This window comes from Hipposideros armiger, unplaced genomic scaffold, assembly GCF_001890085.2.
Source record: "Hipposideros armiger isolate ML-2016 unplaced genomic scaffold, ASM189008v1 scaffold_1435, whole genome shotgun sequence".
Lineage (NCBI taxonomy): Eukaryota > Metazoa > Chordata > Mammalia > Chiroptera > Hipposideridae > Hipposideros > Hipposideros armiger.
In genome coordinates, this window is record NW_017732785.1 from 64,809 (window position 1) to 78,045 (window position 13,237).

Here is a 13,237-nt window from a genome sequence, read left to right on the forward strand (position 1 = left end):
TCAAGCTTTGACTTAAATAATCTCCCAGCCCTGATGAGGATTTACATGACCGGGGCATAGAGGGTACCATCTCAGTGTGGGAAAGTATATATACATGGAGATAAAGAAAAAGGATGTGCACTGTGTTGTACAGCTGAAACTAATTATAAAAAATGTGTATTTCATAATAAAAAATAATTTAATAAAAAAAGAAATGGATGCAAAAATAAATAAATAAATAAAAATAATAAAATGACTGTATAAATGTGGGGGAAAAAAAAAAGAAAAAGGATGTGCCAGTTAAAACACCTTTATGTGAACATAAAGAAAGGGATTTTCACCCCAACTAAAAGTGGAAATTATGACCAGGAAATGGAAAAATTCTATTTCTCATAAATTGTGTGTGTGTGTGTGTGTGTGTGTGTGTACAAAAAGCAGTCAGTCAAACCCATGCTGATATTCGTCCATACACATAGGCAAGTAGGTAAGCACTGCCAGGAAGCTCCCTTTTCTCACAACATAAGAGATACTGGCAGACCCGGGTTGTTCTAATTTTCGCATTCACGTTAGCATGCAGAACAATATCAAAAGCAAAGAAGCTGGTCACTAAAACCATCAAAAGAATCACAAGATAACAACAAAAATTTCTAATAAGAAAAGTCATAAACTCATTCCTAACAACCACCCTAAACTAAACACATACTTTTAGAGAATACATCCAGATGCAAATTTACAGAGAATATGCAAAGCGTTGGTGAGAACAATTGGGCTGGGTACTCAAGTCCAAGAAAAAGGACATAAATATATATGGTAAAATTAAACATGAGCTCTACAAATATCAAATTAACAGGAACAAAATTCTGAAGTAGTTCTCAGAAAACTATGGGGACTCTGACAAGCATGAAATAGCCCATCACACCCATAATATGCACAGGAGCTTCTCACTCATCGCCTGACAGTGACACAAACATGGCAAGCTTAAACAATACACACATCATTTGGCTCATGTGCAACAAAATTAAGCCATTAAATGGAAATCCCATAAAGATCACCTGACCTAAGATGAAACTAAAGAGGAAAGCCCTAAGATGAAACTTAGCTGCATGCTACAAAGACTTATAAATGTCTCACTTTAGGTCTCCGTCTCCCTCTCCATCCCCTTGGATGGACTTTTTGATACGAAGCAACATGGTAGTAAGCCACTGATCCAAGCGAGATATTGAGTCAAATTCCTTCACCTAGTTAAAGGGAAGAGGAATAGGAATTAGTCCACGGAAATACAATTGAAATATAAAACAAGTGTCCCAAACTGTTTAAACATATACAGTGGTAATCTACCACATTTTTTAAAATTATTCATTCTAGTTCATAACTTTCTTCATTAAAAATTGTTTAGTTTTTCATTATCCTGTTTTTTTTTTAAAGATTTTATTGGGGAATCGGGGGAAGGGGAACAGACAAGTTGCTGTTGTTTTGTTCTTCAGTCTAGTTGTGGAGGACGTTGCTTCACTGGCCCAAGCTGGCACCATCATTGCGCTCTTCCCGGATGAGGCAGATCAGTCACCGGCTTCTGGATGGCCGCTCACTGCAGCTGCTGGCCACTCACGCTGGCTGCCCACTACACACGGTAGTTTATGGCAGCCCACTGTAGCAGGGGACTGCAGCCCACGCCGTCACCGGCGACCCATGGCAGCCCTGCTCCAGGTGGAGCTGTTGTTCAGTATCTTAGCTGTAGAGGGCAGTGTCACTGGCCCTCATATGTGGGATCCAAACCAGGGCCCTCTGGCATCCCAAGCCAGTTCTTAACCAAAGCACCACTCTGTCGGCCCTTTCATTATCCTGTTTTAATGGAGCTATTGTCAAATTCCTGTGCCTTTCATATTGCTCTGTATGTTAACATGTGATGGCAAAAATTCCTAAGAGCCTTCATAATTGGAAGAAGAGCACATTTAATGTGACAAAGGAAATCAGACCTTGCATAAGAATTAGAAGGGAATATGGAAAATTAATACTGCTCCAATTTCACTGAACATGAAGAATGTACTAGCAGAGACCGGATGTGAGGAAACAATTCCTTTAACTCCTTCCAACACATTACCAAATAATGACACTTCAATCGGATGAAAATGGTTTTGTAGCAATAGTTAAATGGGAAAACATTCCTTTCCACTATTTCTTCAAAGCCATGATGAATATATTAATGGAGCACACTGAGAAATTTGCTTTATCCTAAACATAAGATGGGATAAGAAGGGAATACAGAATGATGAATATAAAGAAAAAAATCTTCCATTTATTTTATGCCAGAAATATGGCAAATTCTCACTGCTTTGTTTTTATATTTTAAATTATATTTAACTGATTTTACTTTACACTTATTTACAGAACAGATTATTCTCAAAAGAAAGCACTCAAACAGCAAATCATAACAATATGTGATATTCTCTCTTGAATTTGCCTCACAACTAAATTCACCACGGCTAATGGAACTTTCTAATCGTATAGGTTTGTGGATATATAAAACACAACCTTTGAAACCTTTGAAAATACAACTTAGGTATACTGGAAGAATGTTTAAATAAATGATCAGCATTTACACAATGAAAAGAAAAAAAAGTTTCTGTAACTTAAACCTTCAAAGAATGTACTATATCACAAGGACATAACTTACTGCTTCAGTGTAAGCTTCACTGTTCTGTTCTTCATGAGCTTCTAGAAGTTTCTAGTAACATAAAATATGGAAAAAATAGTTTGCTGGGTAAGAAGTTCCATTTCGTTTTCTGTGAAAAAGAACTAGAAAATTGCTTTAAATCTTGAAAATACAACAAGGAATGTTTTAAAATATAAAACAAAGCCAGCTTAAACTGTTTACACTGATGTGCTATAAAAGAATCAAAAATAAACTTTACTGTAGAGCTACAAGTATATATATATGTATATATATGTATATATGTGTATATATATATATATCTGCATCATTTGTGTAAATTGTATTTCAAGACAGTGAAAAAAAATTGACCTGTATATACTTGTTTTAAATATGTATTATGTGTATATATTGTTTGCAGACCATTACTGTTTATGCCTTAGAAGGACTGTAGCACTTTATTTTAGTCTGAAGGTAATTACAGCTAGACAATTCATATAGTAATTATCCTCTACCAACACTGTGATGTCTTCTTGATCTTGGTAGTGCCTGCCTTTGAAAAGGGGGGTAGGGGATATTAGTTTTCCATTTTTCTATTTTGTTATATAATTTTAAGCCACCAGGGCCTAAATTAAAGTACAATAATTTGTATCCATGTGGGGTAAAATTGTGACTATTTCCTACACACACAGTATTTTTTCATAGAAACATTTTCCTTCCATTTGTCTTACCTCAGAAATAAATTTAAAAGACAATTTGCAAAACAATACAAAACAAAACAAAAAACTTCACTTCATATGCAACCCCTCCTAATCTGACAGCAAAGGCTTTTTTCTTCAAAGTTCTAATATTACTTACTTTCAACAATTTACATTCTCTTGAATCAGTAAATGCTGGAAACATTTCCTCGTATTTCTCAAGAGCAAGCTGAAGATAGAAAAACCACTTGTTAATGTCTGACTCACTAAACCAAGAAACAAAACTTTGAACATTTTATTAACTTCAGTAAGATTTATCTACATCCCATTTAAATGTATAAGAAGTATGCTGTTAAACTCAACATCAAAATCAATATAGGAATCCTATCTATTTTGATTTTCAACTTTAGTTAAATTTCTAAACCAATTTTTCTGAATTAGGTTGCTGTAGAGGAGACGTCACGAGTCAAATCTAATTCTTAAAAACTCAGAGACCAGGTGTCTGTTTTCATCCATTAAGTGGAGAAGTTTTTCCTTAACACTGTCCAGATTCCCAAAAAATCACAGTTAGACCACTGCTCAAGGCTTGAGGGAAGAATGCTTTTCCTCTTAATGGCTTCAATTCTGCTCTTCCAACTCCAGACACTGACAACAAGTTACCCAAGTCTCTGTCTCTTGTCTCTCAGCTTTCATTTTCTCCCCATCCTCATTCCAATTCCATTTCTGAGTTTAAAAACAAAAAGGTAGTTATTCTACTTTTATTGTCTCCCTCTTGCCTTCTAATTTCTTTAAGGCAAAACTACTGAATAAAATGTGGCTACCAGGGAACTTTAAGAGAACACTTTTGGTAGTTGTTACAGGATTACAGCTGGGACACATATAATATTATTTTTTAATGTATTCAGTTTAGTCTTGCTACTAATGAATACCACCCAAACGAAGGAATATCAAGAACAAGAGTGCCTGAGTGAGGCCTGCTTTCATGGGTAATGTGTATAAGAAAAACAGTGCTGAAGGACTCTTTACCTTGGCATTCAACTCATCAACTATGAAGTGACAGAGGGCTGCTTTAAAGAAGTAATCCTTTGCACTGTACTTCAAGAGAGGATTATCCATGGTGTTCGTCCCAACCTAGGCACAGGAAGCAGAGTTAGATTTAAAAGGTTTGCCTTCTTTTATTAGGGAAACTGATTCTCATCTATTGCCCTTTAGAAAATACTTCTGTATCTTATGTTAGTTTAGCTATGAAATACATTATTTTAACCCAATAATTTTACTAGAAGAAACAATATTTAATACATAAAGTGATAACCTGTTAAAACAGACTCAGCAGACTTCCACTTGCAGGAAGATGGAATAGACATACTTTCTTCTATCCCTCCTGCTCAGTACAACTAAAGCCCCAGTCATTTTATATAAAACAAACATAAGAAGACTGAAAGGCAGAGAGAAGTAAAGAGTCTGACAGGGACCTTGAGACACAAGAGAAAACATGGCAGTGAGTTCCCTGGGTTTTCTTTTTCTTTCATATATCCCTGACTTGGCACAGAAAATGCCAGCAACCTAAAAAACCAGTGGAGGTAGCAAAAAGACACAGAGAGAGAGAGAAAAAAAAAAGAGAACGAACAATGGGCCTATCCCCACTCACATCATCAAAGGCCAAAGAGGAAACCAAGACATTCATCCTTTCAAGACTGCAACGAGGAGCCCAATGTTCCTGCCAAGGTAGCCTCAGAGAAGGGCAAGTAGGAAGCCAAGCGTTCATCCCCAACAGCTAGTAACGGCCCACCCTCTATACCTGCTGCTGAGGCAGTGGAGACTATACAGGGAGCCTGGATTCCACCTCTCTCCAGCAGGAGACAGGAGTTTTCATCTCCCAGCAGGCATGGCTTCAGAAAAGGCCTACTGGAGGGTTAAGACTCTCACCATCACCTGGCAGTAACAAGGACAACACCAGCATGGTGCTGGTAGAGACCAAGCAGGAACTGGAATGGAACAAGGGTCTCCCCGCCAGACGTTAATGTTTGAAGCCTGAACATTTACCTCCACTTGGCAGTAATGAGGCCACACACCCCAGCCAGAGCAGTGTCACAGAAAACCAGATGACAGAGAAGGTTTAAGTAAAATCTGATGTCATAACATAATGTGAAAATGTCCAGTTTTCAATTGAAACTCACTTACCATACTCAAAAGGGGAAGATGTCAAGCTGAATGAAAAAACAACCACCAATAGATGACAGCTTTGAGATAGCAGAAATGTGAGAATTATCTAACAAAAATTTTGAAGGAACCCTCATAAAAATGCTTCAATGAGCAATACAGAAACACTTGAAAGTAAAGAAAAAACAGAAAGCATCAACAAAGAAAAAGAAATTCACAGCAAACAATCCCAGAAGACATAAAGAAAAACCAAATAGAAATTTCAGGACTGAAAAACATAAAAAGTAGATGGGCTCAACAGCAGAGTGTATGGGACAGAAGAATCAACAAACTGATAAGAGAACACAGAACATTAGAAATTACTCAGTCTGAACAACAGAGAGAAGACGAATTTTAAAAAAAAGAACAAAGATTCAGAATGCAACTATGTAATAAGGTCTGACATTGGGGTCCCCTGAGTCCTGGAAGGAGAGGAGAAAAAGAGAGGGGCTAAAAACATATTTGAGAAATAGTGGCTAAAAATTCCCAATCTGGCAAGAAACATAAACCTATAGATTCAAGAAGTTTAGTGAAACCCAAACAGGATCAAAGCAAAGACCTCCATCCTGATCCACATAAACTACTGTAAACCGAAGACGAAGGAAAAAAAAATGAAAGCAGCCAGAGAATAACAACCCCTTACTTACAGTGGAAAAGCAACTTGAATGATAGCTGACTTATCAAAAACCATGGAAACCATAGTGGTTCATTTTTCAAGAACTAAAAACAAAACAAAACCAAAACCTTGTCAATCCAGAATTATATACCCACAGAAAATATGCTTCAGGAATGAAAAGAAAATCAAAACATCCCCAGATGAAGGAAAACAAAGAAAATATGTTGCCAATAGACCTACTCTAAAATAATGGTAAAAGGATATTCTCTAAATAGAAAGGAAACAATAAAAGAAGGAATCTCAGAATATCAGGAAGGAAGGCAGAACACAGCAAACAAAATATGGGTGAATACAATGAGTTTTTCTCCTGAGTTTTCCAAATTATGTTTGACAATTGAAGCAAAAATTATAACACTGGTTGATATGGTCCTAAAAGTATGTAAAGAAAATATTTAAGACAATTATATATTGAATGGGGAGGGTAAAGACAGAAAGTACGGTAAGACTTCTATATTTCACTGCAACTGATTAAATGATGACATTATTAACCTATAAGTTATATAAATTTAATACCTAGAGCAATCACTAAAAAAAGCCATTCAAGGAGATATACTCAAAAACACTAGAGATAAGTTCACCCAGTGGAAAGCAGGAAAAAAACCCAGGGAAATGAAAAATAGCATAAACAGAAAACAAAAATTAAAATGGCAAACATAAGCCCTGATATATCAATAATTACTATAAAGGTGGTCTAAATATGCCAATTAAAAGACAAATTGGCAAAGTGAATTAAAAAGCATGAGCTAACTATATGATGTCCACAAAAAACTTCAATTATAACGATACAGGTAGGTTGAAAGAACCTAAAATATATCATATAAACATTGATCAAAAAAAGCAGGAGAGGCTATATTAATATCAAATAAAGTAGACTTCAGAGCAAAGAAAATTACCAGAAAGTGGCATTATATAATAATGATAAAAGGGTCAACCCACCAAGAAGACATAGCGATCCTAAATACGTATGAAGCAAACAACAGAGCTGCAAAATATGTGAAACAGACTAATAGAAGTAAAAGGAGAGAAAGACAAATCCACAATTATAATTAGAGATTTCCCAACTCATTCTATGATGCCGGTATTACCAAAACCAAAGACATCATGAGAAAGGAAAATTAAAGATCAATATCCCTTAAAATAGATGCAAAATCCTCAACAAAATACTAGCAAACTAATTCTGGCAATTTACAAACAGGATTATGATGAGACAAGCAGAGTTAACAGGAGTGAGCTTGTGAGTTAACAGGAGCTAGCTAAACATTAACTGCTTGGCTCTGACTCCCCTGGCTAGCACTGCACCTGCAGGCTGACAAGCACCTTACATTTACCATAGGTGAGAACAGAACAGTTCCCAGTTGCAACGGCAACCCCCTGCAAACTAACAAACACCCATCATAGGTGGGAAAAGAACAGTTTCCAATTGCAACAGCAACCCCCTGCAAGCTGACATCCATCATAGGGAACAGGACAGGTCCCAGGAGAAGACAATTGTAATGGCAGCCTCCCTGCAAGCTGACAAGCACCCTATATCCTGTATGGAAAAATATACAACCCAGTACTCCTCATTGGTGCAGCTGTTCCCCAAAGAGACTCTGCCCTGGCTAAACTCCTGCCAGTATCTCTTTCTTACCCCTCTGTCTCCACAGCTGTCTCCATCAGACTCTGCCCTTGCAAAACTTCTGCCAGTTTTAAACAGATCTCTCTCGATCTCCCTCCCTCTCCCTCTCTCTCTCCTGTCAATAAATGTTTGTTTACTCTTGTAGAGTCTCATAAATTCTTTTACATTCTGCAAACGACCAGGGGTTAATTCTACACCAAGACAGATTACACACCATGACTATACAGTAAAGGATTAATTAAGTACACAGAAAATCCTAAGGAATCCACCAAACAAGTACAGCAAGGTTGCAGTATATAAAACTAGCAACTAACAATCTGAAAAAGGAAATTAGAAAAACAATTCCATTTACAATAGATTCAAAAAGAATAAACTACTTAGGAGTATATTTAATCAAAGACATGCATGCTGAAAACTATAAAACATTGTTGAACAAAATTAAAGATCTAAATAAATGGAAAGGCACCCTGTGTTCACAGACTGTAAGACTTAATGTTGTTAAGATGAAAATGCTTTCCAAATTGGTCTACAGAGTCAATGCAACCCCAATCAAAATCCCAGCTGGTTTCTTAGCAGAGATTGACAAGCTGATCCTAAAATTCATATAGAAATGCAAGGAACCACAAATAGCCAAAACAATCCTAAAAAAGAACAAAGTTGGAGGACTCACACTTTCCAATTTCAAAACTTACCACAAAGTTACAGTAATCAAACAGTGTTATACTGGCATAAAGACAGACATACAAGAGAGATCCAAGATGGTGGAGTAGGTCAATGCTGTGCTTGCCTTATCCTGTGAACACAACAAAACTACAACTAAATTATAGAATGATCAACCTAGAGAACCATCTGAAGTCTAGCTGAACAGAAGTTTTACAACTAAGGATATAAAGAAGCTATGTTGAGACTGGTAGAAGAGGCAGAGATTCAACATGAGGCAGCCCCAAACTTCCACGTGGAGGATGAAAATTGAAATGGATATCTTGGCCACAGAGGTTCCCCAACAAGAGTAAGGGACCCCATCCCCAACACCAGCCTCCCCAAACCAGAATATTGGAGCCAGGAACATGAGCCTCCATAACATTTGGCTGTGAAAAAACAGTGGGGATTCCGACTGTCTGGGTGGGATAAAGGCTGCAGGAAATTCAGATGTCCTTTTAAAGGTCCAGCACAGGCTCACAGGCACTCACCATGGGCTCCAGTGGAGGGACAGTGACTCAGGGGGCTTGGAGACATATGGGGGCAGACTGAGGTGTATGGCTATGGGGTGTGGGCTGGAAGATAGTCATCATTTTCCCTGTGTGGGATCATTTTCCCGGTGTGGGGTCCTTCTCCTGTGCAGCAAGCAGGCTGGTGCCATCTTTCATGAGTTAAGCTCTCCCCCATGCCCATGGCCAAATCTGAATCTGAATTGGTTTGGTGAGCTCCACTCGCTCCACCCTGATGACTCACTGAGACCCTGCCACACCCAATTCCATATGGCACAAGGCTTCATCAGTAGCTAAACCACTAATGGGAGCCAGCAACCAGCACCAGGCCTCTATGTGTTCTGGCTTTTTGCGGAGCTACCTCAGACCTGGTACTGGTGGAAGCCATCCTCAGTTCACAGCGTGGCATCCTTCATGCTCATCCAGGAACAGCACAGGCAGCAACCAACTGTGGATCACTTTGTAGCTCTTAACTAGGTAGTCCCCGACCAGTCAAAAGCAGTGGCTGACCTGGGTCTGCACCAGAGCCCCTCCCAACAGCCCCAGAAAAAACATACTTGGAGGTTGGCTTCAGACCACAGCAGAGCACCATCCAGTTAGCCCCACAAGCAGCATACCCACCAGAGCCCGCTGGGGGGAATCCCACTCTGTGTGGTAAGCTTCCCACACAGCAGTCTATAAGCTGCAGATGTGGCCAAACCCCACAGCCAGTCAGCTTGAGGGTCAACCCCACCCACTGATGTGCCATTAGCAATCAAGGCTCAAATAAAACAGGAGGGCTCACACAAGGGACACTCCTGGAGCACCCAGTGCAGGTGACCAAGGAGACTGTGCCACTGGATCACACAGGACCCCTACTACATAAGGCTACCTGGTAAGACTTGGAGATGTAGCAGCCATACTTAATACAGAGAAACAAACATAGAGAGGCAGCCAAAATGAGGAAACAAAGAAATATATCCAAAATGAAAGAACAAGAGAAAACTCCAGAAAAAGAACTAAACAAAATGGAGGCAAGCAACCTACCAAATACAGAGTTTAAAATAATGGCTATAAGGATGCTCAAGAAACTTAGTGAGAACTTCAACAAGGAGATAGCAAGCATAAAAAAAGACATAGAAACCATAAAAAAGAACCAGTCAGAAATAAAGAATACAATAACTGAAATGAAGACGCACTAGAAGAAATCACCAGCAGACTAGATGAAACAGAGGACTGAGTCAGCAATTTGGAAGGTAGCAGAAAACAGCCAATCAGAACAGCAAAAGAAAAAAAAGAATCCAAAAAAAAAGTGTGGCTAGTTTAAGAGACCTCTGGGACAACATCAAGTGTAACAATATTTGCATCATAGGGGTACCAGAAGGAGAAGAGAGAAAACAAGGTATTGAGGACCTGTTTGAAGAAATGACTGAAAATTTTCCTAACCTGTCCAAAGAAATAGACATACAAGCTCAGGAAGCACAGAGAGTCCCAAACAAGATGAACCCAAAGAGGCCCACACCAAGACACATTATAATTAAAATGGCATAGGTTAAAGACAAAGAGAGAATCCTAAAAGTAGCAACAGAAAGGCAACTTATAAGGGAACTCCCATAAGATTGTCAGCTGGTTTCTCAACAGAAACTTTGCAAGCCAGAAGGGACTGGCAGGAAATATTCAAAGTGATGAAAAGCAAGGATCTACAACCAAGACAGAAGATCAAAAAAAGGAATAATAAAATGGCTATAGCCACATATCTATAAACAATTACTTTCAATGTAAATAGATTAAATGCTCCAATCAGAAATATAAGGTGGCTGAATGGCTAAGAAAACAAGAGCCTTACATATATTGCCTACAACAGGCTCACTTCAGATTGAAAGACACACACAGAATGAAAGTTAAGGGATGGGAAAAGTTATTTCATGAAAATGGAAATGAAAAAAAAAGCAGACAAAATAGACTTTAAAACAAAGGCTATAACAAGGGACAAAGAAGGACCCAATAATTCCACTTCTGGGTATTTATCTGAAGAAACCCAAAACACTGTTTCAAGGGGACGTCTGCATCCACATGTTCATTGCAGCAATATTTACAAGAGCCAAGACGTGAAGGAAGCCTGGGTGTCCATCGACAGATAAATGGATAAAGAGGAGGTGGTACATCAATACAATGGAATATTGCTCAGCCATGGAAGGGAATGGGTTCTTGCCATCTGCGGCTACATGGATGAACCTGGAGGATATTATGCTGAGTGGAGTATGTCAGACAGTGAAAGACAGATGCAATGTGATTTCAGTATACGTGGAATCTAAAGAACAAAATAAACAAACAAAACAGAAACACACTCAGATACAGAGAACATTTTGATAGTTGCCAGAAGGGAGGGGAGTTGAGGGAGTGGGTGAAAAATGGGAAGGGATTAAGAAGGACAAATTGGTTGTTGCAAAGTAGTTATGGGGATGTAGGCTATAGCACAGGAATAGAGTCAATAATATTGTGATAACTAGGTATGGTGTCAGATGGGTACTAGGTTTATTGGAGTGATAGATGGGAGGGGAGTTGGTGATAGGGTGAAAAGGGTGAAGGGATTAAGAAGTACAAATTGGTAGTTACAAAATAGTCATAGGGAATCTAAAGTAAAGCATAGGGAAAATAGTCAATAATATGGTAATAGCGATGATAGTGCCACGTGAGTATTAAACTAGTCAGGGGGATCACTTCTTAAGTTATACAAATACCTAATCATTATGCTATACACCTAAAGTTAACATAAAATAATATTAAATGTTAACTGTAATTTAAAAATTTAAAAGGGGGTGGAGGAAGGGGAATAAGAAGTTCAAATTTCCGGATATAAAACAAGTCATGCGGATGTAATGTACAGGATAGATGGAATATAGTCAATAATATTGTGATAGAATAGTACTATGTCAGATGTTTGCTGTTGCTGAACTTATGGTGGTCACTCCTTAGGTATATAAATGTTGAAAAACTATGGTGTATATCTGAAATTGATATAATGTATGTTAGTTATATTTTTTAATAAAAACCTAAAAATAAAAAAGACAGACATACAAACCAATGGAATAAACTAGAGCCCAGAAATAAACCTTTGCATATTGGTCACATCAACACGGTGCCAAGACCACTCAATAGCTAAAGGTCAGTGTATTCAACAAATAGTTGTGGGAACACTGGAAATCCACCGGCAAAAGAATGCATTTGAACCCTTCACTAACACCATATACAAAAATTACCTCAAAATGGAATAAAGACCTAAACCTAAGAGCTAAAATTATAAAACTCTTAGAAGAAAAGAGGGGAACAATTTCATGACCAGGAGTTTAGCATTTTCTTGACTATGACATGGAAAACATAGGCAACAAAAGGAAAAATAGAAAAAATTGGACTTGATCAAAATTTAAAACTTTGTGCATCAAAGAACACTAATAATAAGAGTAAAAAAGGCAACCCACAGGGGCCAGCTGAGTAGCGTGTTGGTTATTAAGAGTTGGCTTGAGCAGCAGGGCCCCGGTTTGGATCCCACATGAGGGCCAGTAACACTGCACCCTCTACAGCTAAGATGGTGAGCAACAGCCCGACCTGGAACTGGGCTGCTGTGAGTCGCCAATGACAGCACAGGCTGCAGCGAGGCTGGCCAGCAGTGGGTGTGAGCTTTTGTGAGCTGCCATAAGTCCCTGTGAGCAGCCGTCTAATGGCCGGCGAGTGACGGCCTCACCCAGGAAGAGCGCAATGATAATACCAACGTGGGCCAGTGAGGTGATGACCTCCACAACTGGACTGAAGAACAAAAGGACAGCAACTTCTCTGTTCCCCTTCCCCGATTCCCCAACACTGTTCCCCTCCCCCAATTCCCCAATAAAATATTTTTTAAAAAGGGCAGCCAATGGAATGGGAGAAAATATTGGCAAATCACTTAACTGATAAGGGACTAACATTCAGAATACCGAAAGAACTTCTAAAACTCAATACCAAAAAACAAATAATCTAATTCAAAAATGGGCAAAGAAACTGAATAGACATTTCTCCAAGAAGATATATGAATGGCCAATAACCACATGAAAAGGTACTTAATAGCACTAATCATTAGGGAAATAAAAATTAAAAACATGACAAGATACCCACATCACACACATTACGGTGGTAAGAAAGCAAGAAGACAGACGACGAGAGAGAGAGAGAGAGAGAGAGAGAGAGAGAGAGAGAGAG

The 13,237-nt window shown here is 38.5% G+C and overlaps 1 protein-coding gene across 4 annotated transcripts in view; it reads right to left on the reverse strand.

The window, feature by feature from the left end:
• Positions 1–200: 200 nt before the first annotated feature.
• NAPB (NSF attachment protein beta) overlaps positions 201–13,237 on the reverse strand; it is a 44,106-nt gene continuing 31,069 nt past the window's right edge. For all 4 annotated transcript variants that reach the window (XM_019633908.1, XM_019633907.1, XM_019633910.1 and 1 more), the window contains 4 exons: positions 4,351–4,455; positions 3,485–3,553; positions 2,651–2,701; positions 201–1,217 (listed from right to left, as the gene is read on the reverse strand). In XM_019633908.1, the coding sequence (XP_019489453.1) occupies positions 1,107–1,217; positions 2,651–2,701; positions 3,485–3,553; positions 4,351–4,455 (336 nt within the window). In that variant the 3' untranslated portion in view covers positions 201–1,106. The remainder of the gene's footprint in view (positions 1,218–2,650; positions 2,702–3,484; positions 3,554–4,350; positions 4,456–13,237) is intronic.